Source organism: Opisthorchis viverrini (genome assembly GCF_000715545.1).
Source record: "Opisthorchis viverrini unplaced genomic scaffold opera_v5_18, whole genome shotgun sequence".
Classification (NCBI taxonomy): Eukaryota; Metazoa; Platyhelminthes; class Trematoda; order Opisthorchiida; family Opisthorchiidae; genus Opisthorchis; species Opisthorchis viverrini.
The window spans coordinates 1,029,532-1,051,687 of NW_008751674.1; the positions used below are offsets into that span (position 1 = coordinate 1,029,532).

At 44.7% G+C, this 22,156-nt stretch overlaps 3 protein-coding genes across 3 annotated transcripts in view; 2 read left to right on the forward strand and 1 right to left on the reverse strand.

The window, feature by feature from the left end:
* Positions 1-824, reverse strand: part of T265_01651 (hypothetical protein) — a gene marked incomplete at both ends in the record, with an annotated part of 32,163 nt that extends 31,339 nt beyond the window's left edge. The window contains one exon of the mRNA XM_009165717.1: positions 741-824. Within this exon, the coding sequence (XP_009163981.1) occupies positions 741-824 (84 nt within the window). The remainder of the gene's footprint in view (positions 1-740) is intronic.
* Positions 1-20,526, forward strand: part of T265_01652 (hypothetical protein) — a gene marked incomplete at both ends in the record, with an annotated part of 100,312 nt that extends 79,786 nt beyond the window's left edge. Inside the window, 8 exons of the mRNA XM_009165718.1 lie at positions 2,779-2,979; positions 3,206-3,402; positions 5,257-5,377; positions 6,546-6,745; positions 8,550-8,693; positions 11,838-11,939; positions 14,802-14,930; positions 20,392-20,526. Of these exons, the coding sequence (XP_009163982.1) occupies positions 2,779-2,979; positions 3,206-3,402; positions 5,257-5,377; positions 6,546-6,745; positions 8,550-8,693; positions 11,838-11,939; positions 14,802-14,930; positions 20,392-20,526 (1,229 nt within the window). The remainder of the gene's footprint in view (positions 1-2,778; positions 2,980-3,205; positions 3,403-5,256; positions 5,378-6,545; positions 6,746-8,549; positions 8,694-11,837; positions 11,940-14,801; positions 14,931-20,391) is intronic.
* A 152-nt stretch (positions 20,527-20,678) lies between these two features.
* T265_01653 (hypothetical protein) lies at positions 20,679-21,935 on the forward strand (the record flags this gene model as incomplete). The annotated part of the gene is made up of 1 exon (XM_009165719.1): positions 20,679-21,935. The coding sequence occupies one exon, from the start codon at positions 20,679-20,681 to the stop codon at positions 21,933-21,935; it is 1,257 nt and encodes a 418-aa protein (XP_009163983.1).
* Positions 21,936-22,156: the final 221 nt, after the last annotated feature.

The window sequence follows — 22,156 nt, forward strand, 5'->3', positions numbered from 1 at the left end:
ATTGACTGGTTGCTTGCTGATTGGCTCTGCGGTACTTCAGATAGGCCGATCCTTGCCGTTTCAAATTAGCCGTGTTTTAACTTGGGGTGCTGACTAAAACAAATGGACGATGGTAATTGGGTAAGAGTGGCCCGAGTTGGTTCTCATTTCTGTGGAATGAAAAGCTGCAGTGATGATCACTCAATGGCTACTCAAATTTGTCTCACCATATAACCGTGTCTGCTTGTGAAATGCCTGTGTTACCTTGGGTTTCCCCTTGTTTCATGGAAACCCCCCACACAGACCTTCCCAGGTTGAACAAGATGGATAATCGAGAATTTTAACTGCATGTCCATTAGAGAACTAGAGTGAAATGGAAATCAGTAATTAGTGTAAAACTCATAAAGTTCGCATCGGATAGAAGGCTTACTGAGACGACTGGTGCAGGTGGAAAATTACAAGAAGGTAAGCATTGACTAAGTTTCGGCCGAAGGGGAAGATGATGCTATCAAACAAAAGCAAAAACGGTAATAGGATAAGTTCAAAGGTGGATGGCTCAGTCGCGTATGTGATAAACAAACCTATTGGAACCGTTTTCTGAAAATTACGTCCTTGAACAACCTAGCTGTTGGTTGTAGTTCGTTCCCACCATGTATGGTCCTAGACTGGTCAGCTTAGTGATTACAAGTGATTAGCCATTTTTTGTACCTTCTCAATTCTACCTCATTCCACTTCTGTACGGTAACACGATGAGCACCCACTGTTATCGGAACCACACGCCACATGGCAGAAGGGTGTTTCATAGAGCTGAATAGTTTGAGCCATTTAAGTCGCTTCTCATACATTTGTGGTGTGTGAGCACGGAGTCGTCAAGATTCGCTTTTATACTGATTGCCCATGCGGTCCGAGAAGCTTGGTGGATCTGAAGACCGAAGAACTGGAGGGTGCGAAAAATGCCGGAAACTTCCGCGGGCTGTTTCACTTGATTCTTTCGATTGGGCCTTGGAGACTCTTGTCAGTGAAACTACCAGATTTTGTACCATCGAAGCGTCTTTTGTGTCGGGTGGCATCAACAGATTTTTAACGAGGTAATTAGAAAACGGGCGACATTTCGTGCGTCAAGTACTTTAGTCGTAGGGAACATCCAGCATCATTCAGTGTGGTGACTCGGCCATGTCCTATGGATGCCCAAACATTCTTTCTGGGAGCAGAGGGTTGTTCTCTGTGCCTCCTTCGAAATAACGCAAGCCGCGGGGTGAACAACGTATGACTTAGTTGAAGTGTGAGAAGGAGATCACGGAGAGTCCGTTGTTGATGGGGTCCACCTTCCAGGATGGAGTCGCTGTGACCATTCCTGCGCTTGGCCGGAAGAAACGGCAGCTGATCGATGTCAGTGGCGTTTGTGCTGTCAGTTCCCCCATGCAGATTGTCTGCTTGAGCACTTGGAAGTGCAGACATCAGAACGATTGTGATAGGCCAGCACCAGGTCCCCTCCCCACCCTTTTTCCCTTCTTTTCCCTCCGAGGCTTTATATATGATAAGATAAACTTTGGTTTTATGGCAGTGGCAGTGTCATTACTGATGTTTCTGTCTCTGATGATAAGGATACTTTTATACCAAACAAAAGTGGCCGGAATTTGAGAAACTGGAAGGCTTGTTGGCACCTCTAACTAAAGACTTGTTAATGGCTGATTTTGTATAGAGGTGTATGTTTGGTTTCTAAATGCGATGGTTTATCTGATCATCAGTTCTCAGCGCCTTCATTAGCAGATCAGAGTACGTGCAATTCACTTCGGTAGATTATGGAAATTTTGTGGAGTTAAACACTGACTGACAGGCAGGGATGGGGCTAAGGTGAGACTCACACGAAGTTGGCGAATAGCGAGTTCCGCGATAGAATACGAGCGCAAACTCTGCTTATCCAGTTCGGAAAGTGAACTTCTCTGGCGATCTGTCGACTGGGTGGAGACTGCAGTGGGTTTTGAGCGAGTTTTCATCAACTTCATATGTCAAACAAGAAATCTTGAATTTCGGTCCACCTGACAACGAACCCCTTAAAAGTTTCCATCAACATTGAACGGACCACGTGAATATGCGTCGATATGCAACTGATGTGTAGACAAGTTTGGTCAGGTAGGTTGCTGGTAGAAAGTACAAACAGTCAACAGTAGCAAACAGTTCCAAGAGTGGCAAGAATGGTGTAGTTTTTTTAGTTTATTTGCCGTATTGTGCGTATATTGGAGTTTATCTACGGAATCTCCTTTCAAAGAGGAAGCGTGCCGCTCTGAATGGTCCCCAGTATGTTCAAATCGCAGGGGTTTCGGTTATGAGCTATACAGGTCGACTTTTGACGCAGAGGTTTCATTCCACAACGTCTGCTCAAAAGTGGCCTTTGTGCTGGCAAAAGCTTCCAAATTGGTGAATAAATAAAAATAATTGTCCAGTTGAACCAGCCCTCCGGAGACTAGCTTCCATGCCACCCGAATGAGGGCTGAAACACTGTCGAGTTCTCCGAGCCTAGACGAGAGCAATCGAAGTGCCGGGGTAGGGTTCGAACCACAGGTATTCCGGTCAGCAAGTTTGCACCTTAACCAGTAAGCACAACCTCTCAACCGCTCCTGGTTACAAGCTTTCGGCAATGCAGTATTCCTGGCCCAATACGACTTCAAAAATCATTCGAATTTGGCCAAATTAGATAGAATTGAGGTTACGTTAAAAGAATTGGCTTGAAAGATTGATCACCACTGTTATACGACCGCATTAGAACAGCAGTCAGTTAATCACCGTTATTATTTTCAGGGCTCTGCGGATGTGCGCAAAATGCAGTCTGTATCCCGCACCGACGAGCGGAATGTTTCTGTAAACCTGGGTACTACGGTGACGGACGTCATACCTGTCGAGCGATCACACCTTTGACGGACGGCTGCGCTAATTTGTGTGATAACGAAGCCATTTGTGTGGAGCGACTGGAGCCAATATTCCACAAAAAGAAACGGGTAAGTGAGTCGCGCAATAACTCCAAACATTATTTTTCCACTTCCTGGCTTATTTTCTTTTTCTTACTGGCTGCAGTATTCTGGCCCAATACGACTTCAAAAATCATTCGAATTTGGCCAAATTAGATAGAATTGAGGTTACGTTAAAAGAATTGGCTTGAAAGATTGATCACCACTGTTATACGACCGCATTAGAACAGCAGTCAGTTAATCACCGTTATTATTTTCAGGGCTCTGCGGATGTGCGCAAAATGCAGTCTGTATCCCGCACCGACGAGCGGAATGTTTCTGTAAACCTGGGTACTATGGTGACGGACGTCATACCTGTCGAGCGATCACACCTTTGACGGACGGCTGCGCTAATTTGTGTGATAACGAAGCCATTTGTGTGGAGCGACTGGAGCCAATATTCCACAAAAAGAAACGGGTAAGTGAGTCGCGCAATAACTCCAAACATTATTTTTCCACTTCCTGGCTTATTTTCTTTTTCTTACTGGCATGTCGTTTCTCACACCTTCGAATCGGCAATTCTCGTACAGCACTTGAAGAGCACTTTGTCGGACAAGATTGCAAAAAATAATTGGAGTTCATTATGATTAGCAATGCGTAGATTGCTGACTGTCGGAGAGTTGTTCAACAAGTAGTATATAAGTAGTAGTATAAGTAGTACAAGTAGTATATTACATCTGCCGCATTTGTTGGGTTTTTACAATACTTCACAGTATCCGCGTTGGAGAATTTCGTGAATGATGATTTTTCTTGCCAGTCTGTTAGCCCAACAGCTGGGATTAGGTTAACTCACAGCCCTGTCGGTAACATAGCGTTCACCTTTACGACAGGTACTCCTTTCGTTTGGGCTCCATCAGGTTTCTCTTTTGGTTCTTATAGAATGAGTTCAGGCAGTTTTGGTGGTGACGGTGAAAAGCGATCGATCCCTAGGTTACTAAGAAAGTTTACTTCCTGTGAAGCGATAAATAAGCGTTTTTTCAATGATACTTTACTGGGTATTGGAAAATCACCGGGTTACACCATCCGCCACAAGACACACTCATCTTTCCAACCGCGTACCCTACAATGGATGGTACAAAACTGTTTTTTATTCTACCAGGATTCATCAAAACGGCAGATTCCATACGTTAACAGGAACTAAAGTTTTTAAACAGGAGGCAAAGATATCTCACCGATTTATACCCTTGCGATTTCCAGGCCTAGCAAATAAGCAAATAAGACAAGATCTAAAGCCCAACTAGTACCCCAAATCTTGTCGAGCTATGAGGGTGTCCTGTCACTAAGTTGGGGACTGTTGTGGACACAACCCTGAGACTCAAATGGCAGAAGATGTGTTTGAAACCTGAGTTTGACATCTGAACTTCATTCAGCACATCCACACGGTGAGTATCTTGCCAACTCTGCGGATGGAATACATCTTCCGTTTCCTGAGAAATCACGGTTGTCATTTGGTTCACCTGATGCCGAAAAGCTCGTAGTTTATCTGTTTCGCGAACCAAGAGACCAGTGATTGTCTAACATCATTGGTTAGCTTTTCGCCGAGTTGACTAACTCCGTACACTGAAACAACCTAGACGCTTCGTTTCCTGAAGGATTGCTCTCATATGGAAATGAGCATAGTTCAGCGTAAACCGACTAATACTGTAGTTTTGTGTCCCAGGTGGAATCTGTATTTGTGTGGTAGGAGAACTGTTTTCTCAGCTTTACACGTACAATCCATCGAAAATGATGATTCAAAAGAATACCTGTAACCATGCCCTGCATGATCTTGACTCGTTGATCATTGCGGCACTAGACTTGTCACTCTGCACACCAATTTGGTTTTGACAGAGGACTCAACTGAATCCAGCTGAATCTGTCTTTCTGTGATAGTCCGCTTCAACTGAATGTGCCACCGACCATCATAAAACAAGAGATTTGGCTGGATTCATTTGAGTCTGCTGTCAAAACCCAATTCGTGTGCAAATGGGAGTAGTTGATGATATTTGAGTTCCAGCAGAGCATAAAGTTGACGGAACTGTGCCTACTTGATGTGTACTACGAAGGGCGAAACCTCCTAGAGTTTTCAACAAACTACTGAGTATTGTCTTGCATCTAGACTTGTCCATCTTTCTTTGCGTTCTAGCAGTCTGTCACAAATGACCACTCTTTACTTCTCACATACTGAACATACCTACAGTAGTTTGTTTATCCACAGACCAAAGGAAACTTTCGGGAATTTCCCTCCCAAAAACACATGTTGACTTGCCACTCCACATTTTGTCCGCTGTAGGTGACTAGTCATTACTGTGTCTGTCGCGAGGGCTATCTGGGTGATGGATTCACATGTCATCCCAGCTGTACGGATCGTGACTGTCGACCATTTAGTCGGTGTGTTCATAATGTCATCCAAAGTAAGTTGATGGTATTCCACTTCCTAGTTTGAAATCTTTTCAGTTTTCCTCTCTCATGGATTTGTTTGTTGTACTGTGCAACCTTCTCAAGAAAGGCGACACTTTTTAACGCAGGAACTGTCCATCCCAGTAAATTGTACAGTCCTATACTGTCTTGGTAGCTGGAGTGCAAACTGGTTGTCGATGGAAACATCACGTGAGCTGTCCTTGGTCCGTCGGAAATATTTGCACCGTTGTTGAGTGGATATATGCAGGCAGTAGTGAGCTAGGAGCAAACGGATGATCGAGACTCATGAGTAAGAAACTGTATAATGGATGTTGAGAGCAGCAGATTCGAAACAATGGCATTTCAGTCGACTGAAGGGGCCTGAAAAATCGTTCAAAGGACGCGAAACTCTCGAGGCCTGCATTCTGCACCGGTTGGTACCGGTGCCAGGCCTTCGTATCGTCCTAATATTCGTCCTCAGACTTTTGTCTGAACAACAAATATGTCCGATTTCTCTCTCATATCTGATCCAACTTTGCAGCAGTAGACGAGGCGTGAACTTGACATCCCTTCCCTGTGTGGCCTTCCATCATTGGGATATACAGGAGGCGGGTTTGGGGAGGGAACAAGAGCTTGGATGCACGAGCACTTCTAAGAGCGCGATTGGACCATGTCTGACAGTGCTGTATTTACGCACCAATTTATCAGCTCCCACCTCCACTGCGCAGCTACCTAACCCACCTCCCTAAAAATCATTGGTGAACGAAACTGTGGCAGCTCTACAACCACTGACAGTGACACGAGGAGAACTTGATAAATGAACAGAAATTTTCCTAATACTTCTATACAGCAACCTCCTAGAAACACAACTGAAATAAGTTACATTCGAGAGTCGTAATTCGAGTGACCATACGGCCTAACTCGTGTAAGTGATACAAGAAGTCATATGGTTATAATATGAAAAGAATCCCCAAGTCGGTACATCATTAGATGGCGGAGTGTTTTTTGACATTTCCGCAATACTATAGTCGGACCAATGTTTTCCAGAAGGATTTGTACGCTTTTTTCATATCGCCGCTTATTTTTAAGATGGGAAGGGGGCGGTAACCGCATTGATGTTTCTAGTTTAATAAACTATACTGAACGATCGATCGATAAATTCCTCGCTTATTTACTTTCCAGAAACAACCAAATGTGAATGTCTCGAGGGCACGATAGAGTCCGTTGGTCGGTGTAACTTGGACATATACAGGAGTGTCCAGCACGAGAAAGATTTGCCACAATTCCTGGTACATCATGACCATTGTTTGTCGAAAGCCACTCAATTAGCTTTGCGGGAGCTCACACCGTCTCGATACTTCTACGTGTTCGTGCCGGATGAGGTAAGTTGACGGGGTTTGGTTTGGTCAAGTCAATGCTGGTTGACCCAAGGTTAGCAGATAGTACAGTGTCTATCTCGCAGTTTGTCCATGTTAACGGAAGGACGCGGTCGTTGGAATGGTCATGAACCTACCACCTCTCGATTACCAAACGAGTGCTTCACTAAGTATGCCATCAGGGACTTTGCCTCGTGTCGAACATGCGCACCTGGGTCTCGAATTGATCCGCCTCCCCTGTCAAGTGGATACGGTCGGTAGTGGCCACTAGCGAGCTTTTACAATAGGCCAGACGTTGATTTTGTCCGGATAAGAGAATTTCGCATTGGCATAGAAAAGACGGTTAGACAATCTTGGGTGTGAAACCAGGCAACCTAAAACGAATGTTTTTTCATTTACATTAGGCCTGCAAGGCGCACAATTTGTTGATCATTTGGAACATAAGTTTCTCCAATCTGCTTTTGAAATCTTCAGTCTGTGTAGTAACGGTATTTTCCTCAGCTTAGTTCTCGGTCTGAGCCTCCCAAGCTAGCGTTCACGTCAAAACAACCACCAAAGGTGCATAAGGTCTATTAATGCCCAAAACGAAGTCAAGAACAGTTGTACAGCGCTTCGTATATATAGCGTAAGCGGTTACAACCTTCTGGAATTTCTGACGCGTTCTGGATGCGCCATTGGCAACCGACATTAGGTCAATACTGGGTCATGATTGGCTGTTGGGTCCAGATTGTTGACTAATCAGATCTCGTCTTGATGCCGGACCGGCAAGCGTCCCGAATTCTGGGCCAAACTCGAGCGGGCCAGGCTTCTCGGCCGTAGCAGCGCCTAAAGACGTGCGGTATAGTGGGATCCGCGTGGATTCCTGCCTAACAGTCTGTAACAGAATAACCGGCCAATACCTGAAGCTACACTTACTAATCGCTCACGCTCTCAGTGATTGAAGGGTTCTGACTCACTCTTCTGAACTTGGACAGCTTCAACAGATACCCACTTGTAAACGACCAATAATCTATTGTAAAGTGGTCCTTCAACTTCTCGCCAAGGTTACCCTGCAGTATCTCCCACATATGCCCAGTACCAACCCTGTGTTTTCCGTAGGGAGCTGTTGACCAGCAGCGCCATCATAGTTGATGAGTACAGTATATCAAAACTAATTAATTAGTGCACATGCTACCACTTATTTGGAGTCAGGGTTCCGCCAACTCCCTCAGACTAAGAGCTGTTGTACCGTCAGCTGGACTATTGCTACCGACATTTGTTTTTAGCTTTCCACAATACAATGGAACCTTCATCACCAAAAGGTAACGTGACATGTTAACAGATGTTCTTTGGTCACCCCAACGGGTTACGCAAGATGGCCCTGCTCGACCATGTTGCTCTGTTTGGAGCTCAAACACAGTACCTATGAAAGCAAAACCATTTATTGAAGGAACCTTCTCACAGGGCTGCTGAAAACTCTTCGACAGCCCACGACCTTCTTGGGGCTCATCAAGTAGGCGCAGTCCCCGAGTTTCCATCAACCTTATGTTCTACTCGAACTAAAATTGGACTGTTTTCGAGACCCAAGAAGGGCAAAACCGATCGTGGGCTGTCGAAGAGTTTTCAGCAACCTTGGGAGTAGCTTCCTTCATGAAAATACACTGCGATATCCCAAATATCATGCCGTCACTGGTCAGCAGCTCTTTTTCATATGTTGGCCAACCACTCAAACTGCCGGTTACAAGATCATACAATCACTTAACCCGTTTGCAGAGACGCATCGCCTCATTGCTTACGAGTTACCTTTCACTGTCTTCCACACAACTTACAGATGCTCCGGACGTGTCACAACATCACCACTCATATTGTGGTACGCAAGACAGCATTGACGGAAAGTGAACTTAATAGCGCAACTGCGGAATCCCCAGTCTTACTGGTAACAGAAAACAATACGGTTATTGAAATCTATCCTGAGGTAAGTCATTGATGGAGCAGAGTGAGGGACCTATGCCAACTAGACGAACCAGCAATCGAGCGAGCGTTTCCCTCAGGTTCGATCGGAGTTTATTTGGTATCTTCCTCGAACGAACGCGTACACCACGTCAGCACTGATTACTAGATATCTTAAAAAATTACAAGTCTGAAAGGTCTCTTCGAGCACCTACCCCAGTCAGGCCATTTCTGGATTCTTCCAATCATTGTAGACGCGAGACCTGAACTGTTGAACCTAATCACACAAGGTAGTCACAGTATTTCTCAGATTAGGCTCTTTTATCGAGAGTGGGGTGATTGATATCCCTTCTTGCACAGAGGGAGTCACGTTCATGAAAGTAAGACTTCATGATCATATCATATGACAATTCATTCTTCCTACCTTCATTTGGTTGTTCAAGACTTCACTCCATAGTGAAGTAGTTCACAGATACTTGGATCCATGATTGTGATACTAGGCCTTTGTAGAATGCAAAGTTCACACAACGGCCAAGAGCGTGATCTGTATGACCTCGGTTCTGGAAGCTCTTGTTGTTCAGGTATCAACGCAGAGCTGGAGTGAGGGTGCCAGATTGTCGGCTGTCCACACCCACTTTACACAGAAAGACAGTGTCAGACAATAATGAGCCTTTGCACTACTAAAATCTCGAACACGCTCAAAGTTCAAGGCGACATCATCTTAGGATGGGCAGTTCCTATTGGTTGGGGGATCCGAGTGACTGTCTGATTTGCTGTCAATGCGATCTACCTGAAACGAGAACTGTTGATAATTGATTTCAAACTAGGCTGATTCGTTTCGCTACTTCTGGGTAGTACAGTTGAGACCATCGATTCTTTCGTCCCGAAAACTCGGTCGATTTCAGAGGTAAAATGACGAAAGTGTGCTGAGTATTTTAAAGATAGTCGCTATCACTATGCTATGGTAGGCACCTTCAGTTTACGGTCCAGAGGTTAACAAACTGCACTAATTTCTCCCACATTTGTTTTCACTGTGTGAACATTAGATGGTTTCATTCATAAGTACACAGAGCTCACGTGACAAATCATATTACCGGCCTAGTTTTTGTGCACTGTGATTGGTTATCTCCTCTTCCGCGAAGTGGGCTTTGACACACAGCAGGAAGATAGGGAACGGTCCCATTATTTGGCCAACAGTGTGATACTTTATACTAGGATTACAAGTAACCTCATCACGCTATTTGTGCTAAATTAGTCAAGCACACCTTTCAAATTTTTTCGCTCATCCGTGAGGTCTGTTCTGAATTTCATGCCATCGAATAACTGGGCTCAGGTCAAGGAAGATATACCCAAATGGCAAAAGTTTCATTCAAAGCAACTTCAATGTACCGAAACTGATAGAGGAAAAATTTGATTTGTTGGAAGAAATCGAACAGCCTTCTGTCTCTCCTGATTTGCCGAGATCCGTGTTTATACATCGTAACATGCATCAACAAACTACTCTTTTTTGAAAAAGTTTGGATGTATCTTCCACCGCTTTAGCGGTCCAGAGCACACTGAAACCTGTGCGCTCTGCCAGTGAACGAAACCCCGTTCATTCGCTTAGTCACACCTTAATTCAGTGATTGCAATCTGAGAAAGTTCTACAGAGATTTCGCTGATTCAAAGCAAAGGTAGAAACAACACTATGTCTGAGTATGGTCGTAACGATATGTTCGTGTATGTGTTAGCACGTAGGGTGCGAGTAAATTCCGCAAGTCATCGGCGAACGAAACTGTGTGAGCTATAACGAACCTACAGCAATCACGCGGTTTTTACAGCTGAAAATGATGACCATGAAGATGATGTCGACCCAGAGAAACTTTCACAATATGATCGTTGATGACACCAGTCGAAAGCGGTCGATTTGGAGGGTGTATGCTGTGTACTGCGTTGGAACCTGGACACTGTCCACGAATTTTGAAAGTTTGCTAGAAATTTGACGCTTCCCATTCGGTTTTGGTGCTGAAACAGTTTGGTTGACGACGATGTGTCGTATATGCTCCAATTATCGCAATTTGGACGATGAAGGCCTATTGCATGGAAAGTGAACCCCGTGGAGGAGTAGCGGCTGTGGATTGAGATGCTGTGGGTGGATTGATGGCATGATTAGGCCCGTGAAGGGTTAAGAGAATGGCAGAATGACGCGCAAGTGCAAGATGTTAGCTTCCTGGTCGATTATAGTGTAGCAACAGAATGGCGCGCAAGTGCAAGATATTAGCTTCCTGGTCGATTATAGTGTAGCAATTACTAGCAACATCCACATTCTCGATTAGCGCCATCTCTTCCTTCCGCGCAATGTTCAGTGTTATGGAATTTAGACTGTTGTTAGTTTAGCGGAATCCAAATCAGTGGATACACCTAACGAGCACAAGACAAACAAACGTTTTGAAATGGCTTCTCAAGTTTCCAAACGTTGACTCGACTTTCAACTAAATTGATGAGACACCCATAAAAAGTATCGTCATTTTGGGGGGTCTGAACCAGGATCACGAAATGGGTATTCATATCATTTTGTCGAGGGATAAACATTTCGGGCATCTATCGCGAATCAGTGGTTCTGTGAGGATCATCTGGCAAGATCCAACTGGCTAATATGTGTTCCATTGTCCAACAGTATGAGGAACTTCCAGCATTCATACAAGCAGCAAGAAAATAACTTATCCTACGTGTCAAACTGATTAGGAGCTGATCGACTGGACGTGACAGAATAGGCCACGTGACTATTAGTTTGTGTCGTTCGTAACCACAGCGTGTGTGGTGCACAATCAATTAATCAATGGATCCGAATTTACCGGAGATATCAGAGAGGAATGAATGGATTCAGAGTGCCCACTTGATACCGAGATTTTCAGACAACTTTAATGGTCCCGTTGTCTCAGAGTTAATGCTAGCTCCATCTGGAAGGCGTCATTCTGAGATGATGAGATGCCGGAACCCGCTATCATTTCAGTCTCCATTGTAGTTCTCGAAATCAATTGTTCAGTAGTACCGTCAGTGCGACATCAGTATAAACCGTAGACATACGAGCAGTTCACATGCAGTTCCCACTCACTAATGACTCATTTCGATCCAGTACTCGATCAAGGGAACCGTTTATTTTATATTATCCCTTGCATTTGTGTTACAGAACGGCACATGGGTCATCGATGGTAATTTGGCACAAACACCTCCCGTCCGATTCGTAAATGGAGAAATGTACGCCATCTCCGCTCCTCTAAAACTTACTCCAGTAAGTTGCCAATTTGTGAAGCTTGAAACACTGAAACACCTAAACTGTTTCAGCTTATAAGGTGGTTCGTTTAAATCTTTGCACAGTTTTCCTGTCTGAAGACGTGGAATTGAGTACACGTTGTGTACATTTGTACCAAAATGTGCCCCGATTCCGTGGTTCAAAACTTCCACCACACAACTAGATATCAACCGCACCTGGTGGGAACATGAGGTGTTACACATGATTCTTTTAGAAAATCAAGCTTTAGAAATGAAATAAACGGCGTGATTACAAAGTTTTTGGGACAGAGTTGGTGGTCAGAGTGACGCCGCTGGTCGAACATTCACCGAACACGAAATATCTTTATTTTACCGACAAATGGACCATCGTGTTGTGGGTCAACTCACCTCTTGGTACCCACTCGTGCGGCATTCGAATGTTTAAAGGCATTGATACTTGCAAAAGAACGGAACTGCCTTTCTTGGACAGAAACGAGTGATGAATACACATAACGGACATGATATGGTCAGTCTGAGACTCGATGCTTCAGGCGGAGAATGTGACCAGAACTAGCCACGGAAAACTCAGATCTGTTTGAAAAAGAAGGGTAGAGATTTAGGCGAGCATGATTTACTCTGCTGCAAAGAACTCAGCCTGTTGTATTTTCAACTCGAAGGCAACTCCACAATTTCGGATTCCCACACGTACACACTAATCAGTATATTTATAGTATCGATTGATGTTCCTGGTATTTTGGCCCTCAATCACTGATAAACTCTCCCCTTTAAATATTATGCTTTTTCACGTGACTAGGTCTGCTTTGGGTTCGCCAAGACTATGTTAGACAGTTCATCTTGCCGGATTCGAGAAGTTTTCAAAACCAGCCGACTCGTGTTCAATTGGTTCTCCTCAGTAGCAAGCTGTTCGATCACAGTAACCTCAAAAAAGTCAGAATTCATGCATGTCTTTTCAACTGCCATGGATACTACTTAAGAAAACCTTATTTTTCCTCCGCGCAGACTGGTCTCGAGCCCAAGTTTGACTAAGTAGCTTAGAAAATTTGTGAAAACATGCAATCTGGTTGGCTGCAATCCACGTGCAGCCAAAATCAGCTGAGCTGGTCTACCGAGGCGAGTGTTGTTTTTCGTATCCGCTTTAGTATAGCGAAATCTGCGATATGGACTACACGTCTGCCCATCCGAAGTCGGTGTTCACTAGTATCGCCTCATCAGTGTTTAGCCGAGTAGATCGAACAGCGGCCAAGAGTGAAATAAAGAACGAACTTTAGGGTAGTGTGTATCCAGCTGGTTTGATTAGGCATCATTTGCGAAAGGTGTCGGTACCGGTGGCGAAACTCAACGGAGAAGGGATTGGCCTGCTGTTATTCCATATAAACCAGGGACATCCGAGGTCATTCGAAGAATTCTAAACACGGCTAACCTAAGAGTAGCTATCCAGAGGGGGAACACTGCGCTCTGCACTGATGCACTTGAGGGATCACCTCACGGCAAACAGAACCAAGGACTATGCCTACAAAACTAAGTGGAACAATTGCACCGAGGTCTATATAGGAGAGACGGCCAGGGAACTATACGTCAGAATTGGAGAACATAGTAGAAAAATAAACAGGCCGCCGAGAAACGCAGATGAATATCAAGCGTTACTGAAAGACTTGGCAATTGCAGAACAGGAGACTAAATAGACTTAGAAAATGTTGAGGTTTTGAGGCGAGGACCATGGTCTACGCCACTGAAAGTGATGGTCGAGGCGGCCGAAATCGCCACTCATCCCAGTGTAAATAGAATAGAAGGCACAGAACCGACATGCGTGTGGAAAACGGTTTTAGATCAGTCGAGATGACACGTGTTGGCGTGTGATTATCAGAAGGGGTCACCAACAGAATTAGTTTCACTCTGCTGTACACCTAGTCTGATCCTCTCACCCCACAATAACTAAATCGCCGTTGCACTTACAAGCCCACATAGATCAAAGAATTCTGCCATTGGCACCCAAGGTGAATCATCAGTTGAAGCACCTTGAACCGGAAGATTAAGGAAGCCAACCTGATCTAAAATAATTTGATTTCCCCCAACCTATCAACCGTAAAGTTAGGGCAAGCACACTTACCGGCAAGACCTCTTAACTAACATTCATCAATAATCTAGTGTGCTAATTTGAAGACGTCGTACTGATTAGTTCTCTGTCTGCCTTAAAACCTGTCCAGCATGGTGACCTGCTTACTTGGCCTGATGAAGCGAAACGTTACCTGTCGACCAAGCCCGTCTGAGACTAATTTAACTAGTGCTGATAAGATCCTCCTTCCAGGATGGTATCCCCCTGAGCTTGGCTAGAGACATTGCAAGAAATGGCGGCTGATTGACGTCAGTGACGTTCGCGCCATCATTTTCTTTCCAAATTTTCTGACTAGGCGCTTTAATGTTGAAGCATTTCAGAATGCTTGCCACATGCCTGCATCAGTTCTTTCTCCAATCTACCCGTTTCTCTTCCTTCCTGTTTAGGTCTTTGAGTATGGTTAAATAAACTTTGTCGCTGTGTGGAAGTGAATCACTAGTGGCAACACCGATCTTGCTACCTCTGCTGATACTAATGATAAAGAAATCTATTCCTGCGCACACAATGCACGTTTACTCCGGCTAAATAAACCTGACTGAAACAGACGAGACGCTTTTCCCACTAGAGTTTTATTATTAGGTATCAAGTCACGCCATAATTTTTTATTCACTTGTGCCTTCTCTCCTATGTTCTAGAGAAACTGCTATTTTAATATTTTTGCAAGATAAAATTCTCAGTAAGTACTTGTTCTTTGTAACTGCCGTGAATGCAAAACACCCACACGCATTGTTATCTCTCCATTCGAAGTACGTCCGTAGACATTCTGGATACTACGCCGCTGTGGTAATCGTCTCGTTGTTGTTGGTTGTTGGCCTGGCCCTTCTTATCTACAAGCTCTACCCACATCGACACAGCCTGAGAATGCCTTTTATAACGGTAAGTTTTTTTGTTACCAAGTCTGGGGTTTTCCCATATCCTCGCAAGTGGGCTCCGCTTCCGTTCACTCGTAAGACCACTTATTTCTAGCTACTCATGAGTAGCCGTTTGTCGCCGTTTTATCGACCCACTGTCCATATGCCACGGGCAACCTCGGAGGCAAGCCAGATTTTGCTATTTCGGCCCCAGCTTGATGGGCTTGCAGAAGATATTCCGTGGACAAGAAAACTCTTCCGAACTGACGTAAAAATCGGATGGTGTTAGTGCAGTCATCCGGTGAGAGGTTGTGAATGGCCCGTTGATTGTTGAATGGGGTCAAAGTTGGGGGAGTAGCCTACTTCAAACTAGAAAGATCGATATCGTTGTGATTTCCCACAACGCTTTGCTGTTTTCTTCAACTCTCCGCGTCTACAAAAACTTAGACTTCTGTTGCACAAGAAGCCTGTTTATGGATAGAAATGCAGTTTCAATTACAGGAGCCTCCATCCCAACATAGAGTCATTATGGTCACATCTGCGAGAGGCCTCTTTCGGTGGCAATGTTAGCGATCTATATCATTCCTCCAGATCATAGAAAACTGCGCAAAGTTGTGCGAAATTTCAAACACACTTGAAACCCGAGGAAAACTTTCTTTCCTGTCATCGCTGCTAATAGAAAACCATTTGGAACCATTATTCAGCCTGTAGAAAAACTAAAATCAATATACCAAAATATAAAATATAACAAAGAATGACAATGGGCTGGACAGAACCATAGAATAAATCCTCAGATTTCTTGTACGCTGTATATAATGATATAATTCATACATCTGTTTGGATCCTGTAATCCGAACTCCACTACCTGATTTCTCAAAAATGGTTTACTTTGATGGGGCTCGGTGCATGCGGTTAGAAACCGAACTTCTGTGTAACATGCAATAATACGATCAAGTAACAAAAGAGTTCAAAGGTGAGCGTTAATCAAACGAACCGGGCTGATAGACTGAGTGTTCCATCGTGTGTGTGTGTGTGCGTGTGTGTGTGTGTAAATACATGCCGTAGTGTGTGGGTACCCGCGAATGTGTAAAGTAAACGGAAAGAGAGTTACGGCACATTTAAGCCAACAGTAGCAAAGGGGAATGGAAGTGCCGCGGTCACTTTCGTGTAAACCGTGTTTCGATCAGGAACTGCATAAACTAAGTAGAAAGAAGTAACTTGTTTACACTTTCACCGGAGTCATGGTTGGCCCCCGTCTGTCACCACCCTGTTCGACTCACCGGGTCACCTATGTGCATCCGAATATCATCATCAGTGTGCGCGGTGTAATTCCTTTACTTACACGAGGCTACGACTAGCTACTTTTTGGCTTGGGCCCAAAATAACCCCTTCAAATTACTGGACCAACAAAATTTCTTTCATCCTCTTTTAAAACACAGTCTCACGGACGAGTTCTACCCAGACGGACTTTCTGGAGACAACAGGGTGAGAGTGTGCTAGTGGAGGAGCCTGACTGCGACGACTAAATGGCCATGTTCTCCTGTTCATGACAGCCATGGTTGGAATATTTTTCCCTCTTCATTTCACGCGTTACATCGTGTGTCTGAATTTTACTCTACACTATGATTATTGATCGTCCCCTCCCCTCACGAACCTATGTATGCACCATTGCTACCTTTTTTGTTACCGTTCACATGATGTTCTCAAGGTTTGTATGTCTAAATTCGAAATGATGAATCAGCCCAACTATAGGCACCAGTGAGACAAACCAACCGCTACTGACAAATTTGCGTACTACTTACTACTTGGATATATTTCTCTTCTATCGGTCTTTTCAAGTATGAAATATCCAGAACTTTGTGTTACATCAACTCTATGGGTCTTGGATGGGTGACTTTGTAAAGCACTTCGCAAGTAGTTACTACCCTTCAGCTGAAAGCTGCCAGAAATATGCCAGCGTATGTTCGCAATTGATTGGTCACGTGCATTCAGTGAAATTTCTTACTGATGTTCACTCTACAAAATCGATCATCATAATCGAATCACAGTTTCATCGAGTTCACTTCAGGTACAATAATTCCATACCAAGAAGAGTAATATGGACAACCTTCTCATATTTTGGATTGGGAAGTCTCAAGTTTTCCTATTTTGAAAACGGGCTCAAAGTACAATTACCATATAATCCCCGGTTTTCATTGCAACGCACGCTGTACATTTATTTGTCGTCTGGGAAGCCTAGATCTCTCTCGCGTGCGACAAATCATTGGTTCGTCCAACTCTAGAGGCTAAATTTTAGAATCGCATCATTGAAATTCTCAGCCAGTGACAATAGGTCTTGTCAGTGCCTTGGTTAAGTACAATACAACGTATGACCTGATTGTTGATCGTCGGGATGTATGACAAGGCAGACGTATTCTCATTTGCCTCAGTTCGGATGCGTTTAGTTGGGGTGGCCGAATTGGGACAGTGGAAATATACATGGCCGTCTCAACCGGCGATGTTATCCGGGAATGATTGCTGCAAGTGATACACGTTTGGGGCTAGGACAACTTGGGGAATTCCCCCCCCCCCCCCTGTCTTTATGAAGTGGCTTTGCTCCATTCAGCCGAACGGTCAAATATCATAATCCGTGAGGACCTGTAACCATTTGTAATTTGCCACCCAATAGATCGAAGGATCCATGTTTCTCGCACCTTCCAAGTCTCAGCTGAGTTCAGGCGATTGAAGTGTTGTGTTGAAGTTCCCCAGTTTTACTCAATCGAATCACTTTGAGCTTCTCTCTAAGTGACAGACCACGTCTTCATTACGCACCATGACCACGAATGCGTAGCAGGATATGGACGGGGAACTGAAATAATGTGTACACGACTGATGGTCACAGAGTTGGCCACGCTTCTTTCAGTACACGAACTACACTCAGTGGGTACGAAAAGTTCTTTACACCAAATGTACTGGGTCTCTCCCATATCAAACATGCGGTCAACCGGTATCCTGAGAGGAAAACGCGCCCGACTATACACTTAACAATATCCGAACCACAAGTACACACTCAACCCGTTTGCACAAACCCTACCAAGAGTGGGAGGGATTATAAACTCTCCAGTGAACAATCTCTCTTTTGAAGCACTGTGCATGATCAGGTATTGGTGGACCAAGTTGCATAAAGGAATGTGCAAACTTCCGTAAGAGGAAGACTCTACAAATCTTCCGTCATCTTCGGTGGAGTTCATCTTCCGAAAAGCGTAATACAACTCGTGCTGAACTGCTGCTTGAGTCACGAGTAGCTTGGATTACTCCTCAATAAAAGTGTTCTCAAAATACGAACTCCAAATTGACACCCGGTTTGATAAGCAAAAGCAGTAAATTCGAAAGGGAATCTGAGAGATCTTTGATATAAAAATGTGAATTTGCAGGGGCATTGCATTTTGAGCGGGATCTAACGAGAGGGTGTCATTTTGAATGGAATGAGGGGCTACAGTGTGCATCAGGCCATCCGATATGTACCCTGAACGAACAGAAAGACGAAAAGGTTCGATCTCCAGTTGATTCAGCGACACATCATGCACTAACCGTAGATTAACGATACGTCACTATAGCCTTCAAAAAAGATCCGTATGCACACAAAACGACTGTTTATTTTGTCCAAGAAGGTCGTTCTTCCCTTGGAAATGCACCTACATCTGACTGTCAGGCACTCTCTTTTCCATAAGGGACGATATCAGTGTCACTTCCGTGTTTCGACTATAAGCATGGTCTGCAAACCTCTGAATCAGGTGAATTTGCTGGAAGTTCGAGTGAGCAATCTGAGATTTTCACTTGGTATTGAGTAGAATAGCTCATCAAGGGTGGCTGGATAAACTTTAGAGATTAGTCACCAAGATTTCGCTTTGCCGGAGAATGTTTTCAGAGCTTAGTTTTTATCATTGCCTGAGTAGATTGTAAAAATCTGAATAAGTTACAGTGCTCTAACATGAAGTTAACCTCCTGCTACTATCATAATAGTGTTACTTTCTGTGGCACAGTGAGAACTCCATATTGTAGAAAGATCACTCACTACTCTAACCTAAACGGCAACCAAAGTTTGCACATTCGCATTCCCCCTCTACAAAGACCATCAATACCAGAATCCCGATTGGGTAGCTGTTTCTTCCCATTTTTCGCATTTAGCAAACTTATCCCTGACCTGCGCTTGTGTGTACCGATATCTTGTACGGAAAACAATTTGGGAAAATCGCTGAGATACACACACTCAACTCATCCAGGGGATTGGGACTGTGTGAAACCGATGGTCTTATTCAGAGTTGGAGTGTGCGCGTTCAATCAAGCACTGTACAAAACAAGATGTCCAGAGCTCGGGAATCCGAGTGGCTAGACTAGTGGGTTGCCGTTTTGACGACCCGAACGGAACCCCAACTTGGTGTCTTCAGACGGATTGCCGGGTTCCAGTCTGCTAATCAATGCATATGTTGTTTCTTAAAGGGTGGTGTAAAGAGGATTCTCCACCCTTCAAAAACCCTTAGTCATTTTTTACAGCCGGTCGTCTGAAGTCAGTTGTGGGAGCTGTTGAGTGGTTAAATAGCGATGACTCGTGTCTAAGGGGTAAACGTAATTTCTCACACATACTATACCCGAGTCAGGTGAACTCTGTTCATCGGCTCCCATGCAGATGAAAGCACCCATAACATTGTGTGCGGCTGAGCAGACAAACACTGAATATGTAGTCAACAATTGCAAGTGGTAAGCTTGCTGGCTTCCCACCTCATCCGTTTTACCGGCCCAGCCCTGGTTTACTGTATACTTCACTAGGGTTGTGTATTCAAGTGCTTTTGAAAACCAAATACCTATAGGTTCTAATCTATAGGTTCAACCTTGGATCCTACTTTCAGTGTCCATAATTGTGCCTCTGGTGTGCAGGGTTATGTTGCCTGGTACTCAGCCTGAGCAACTGTTTTCGTTTCTCTTGTAGGATCACCTGTTTGTGTCCGTCTCTCACTTGGTAATTCAATCTCAGCGAGTCATCGACGATCAGGTTCCTACTAATCTCGCATCAGCTTATTTCCACCAGAAATCTAAGGGAAATGTTAATCTATCCGAATGAGCCGTCTCATAACACCCCGAGTTCCCAATCTTTCCGTCCAGGAGGGTCTTTCCTTTCTGATGGACAACGTATCCAAAACTTAGTTTAGCAATGAACGGACAAATTCCGGCCCCAATCAAACAGTTGAGAAAAACAAACTCAGAATGTCCAATGAGGCCTGCAATTGATCAGTTGAATCATATCAATTTTGAACAAAACTGAGTCACGTTGCTTGCCGATTCAGCATTTGGGCTGGCAAACTTTTGTGCAACACGTCAGATGTGGTGCGTCACGTCCAACACAAACGTGGAGACAAACCCAGAGCACACGCACAGACACCGACCCACAATTCCTAACCTCAAAAAAACTAAAAGGTCAACTTGCCCATTCAGTGTTTTCGTCACCTCAGGGGGTGTCGATTGGCCGAACAAGTGGCGGCGCAAGAACGGACGAATCAGCTGAGCCTGATCGAACAGGCGACCAGACCATCGCTCACTGGACTACTGTCGACCTTGAGGCACGATGCTGGGCGCGTGAACACTAATCGCTTATGTGGATCGATGTGGACAGCTGTTTAGTGGAGTGCAGTGGATCGAGCGGTGCTAGACTGTTGGATACAAATTTCAATCAATCGGTAGGCTATTAGACTGTCAATTACGTTTACTGAGCCCTAGGCCGCTGCACTGAAGTGAAGAGATGTCGTTACACTTCCTGGTGAATGGTCGGCTTCCGGATGCTGTCCAGACAGGGTTAACTACATCAGTCTCACCTGACGGAATTGCTTGTTTATCTACAGAACTGAATAGCTTACAGATTCAGGACTCTGGGATTCTGAGTGGTCCAAGCTCTGGATTGAGCATAACAAACAATAGTCCAACCGGTCACTCGAGTGACCCACGATCCGATGTATTAGCTCCTGTGGCCGTTTCAGATGCTTCCTGCGAGAAACTCAATCAATTGTCTTGGTGGCCTGCAAACAAACATATCAATCCTCCTCCGAATAAACTTATTGTTGGGGTCCCTCCAAGCAGCGCGTCCTACAGTTTGCAACCGGTCCCGCCAGTGATTCGACCGATGCTCCCCAGTGCCGATTTCACGATTCCGTTTTCGATACCGTCACCTTCTCGTGAGGAGATGGTTGGGTGGTCCCCTGTCAATCACTTTTTTCAGTATGCTCCGCAGTCTCCGTATACCTGGTTGGATGGAGCGGTTCGGTTCCCGTATGTTGCTACTGCCAACATGACCGTCCCACCAGCGTTGCCGTTTGTATCTCAACCCATGTATTTCGTTCCACTCATGAACCAGGTGCCCTTGAATCAACCCATTGTTCCGATTCCACCACCACCACCACCGCCACTTGTTCAGAGTTGGATTAGTGGCTTTCCAAACAGTATGACCCCACCAGAGGAACATTCCGTGACCATTCCTGCCTGTCCTCCACGGACTAGCCTACACCTTGGAACCCCAGGGTTGGCCACCCCAACATCTTTCGCAAATACCTCTTCGGCTAGTAGACGGCTTGCTACTAACGGAGAACCAAACTACGGTCGAAGATCCGGTGTGGACCAGCTGCATTCGCGTTCAGAAGTGAACAAAGGGAAGACGAACACTGGTTCGTTGAACTCCAAATCCACAGGCAAGAAGAAGCTGGGCTTCCACAATAACATTCTGTATAAGACAGAATTATGTCACGATTTTCTAGTGAGCCAGGCATGTCCCCGTGGACTTGCTTGTCAGTATGCGCATGGCGAAACGGAGCTTCGTGATCCTCGAAACCATCCTCTCTACAAAACGACAGTTTGTCAAGACTTTCGTCTGACTGGAACTTGTGTTCGCGGGGCCAAGTGTCTTCATCTTCACCCACCAGAGACTATCACAAAAAGGCCGCAGCGACCCAATAGCCCTTGCTTGGCCCGCTCAACACCAAAGTCAGGGACAGCTGCCAGTGCGTGAGTCACATATGATTTTCACTGACGATATGTAACCGCCTTGAAAACACTTGTTCTATAGGTCACTTCCATTGATGCTTATTCCTTTTTGACTGCTTGCTCACAGTAGAGAGTGATCATCAGCTTACTTCCTGATATTTTTTCATTGTGTCTTGTGATCGCATTGCTTAGATTGTATTCATGACCTAACGTCTATTGTACTCTGATGTCGTTTTGACCGCATGA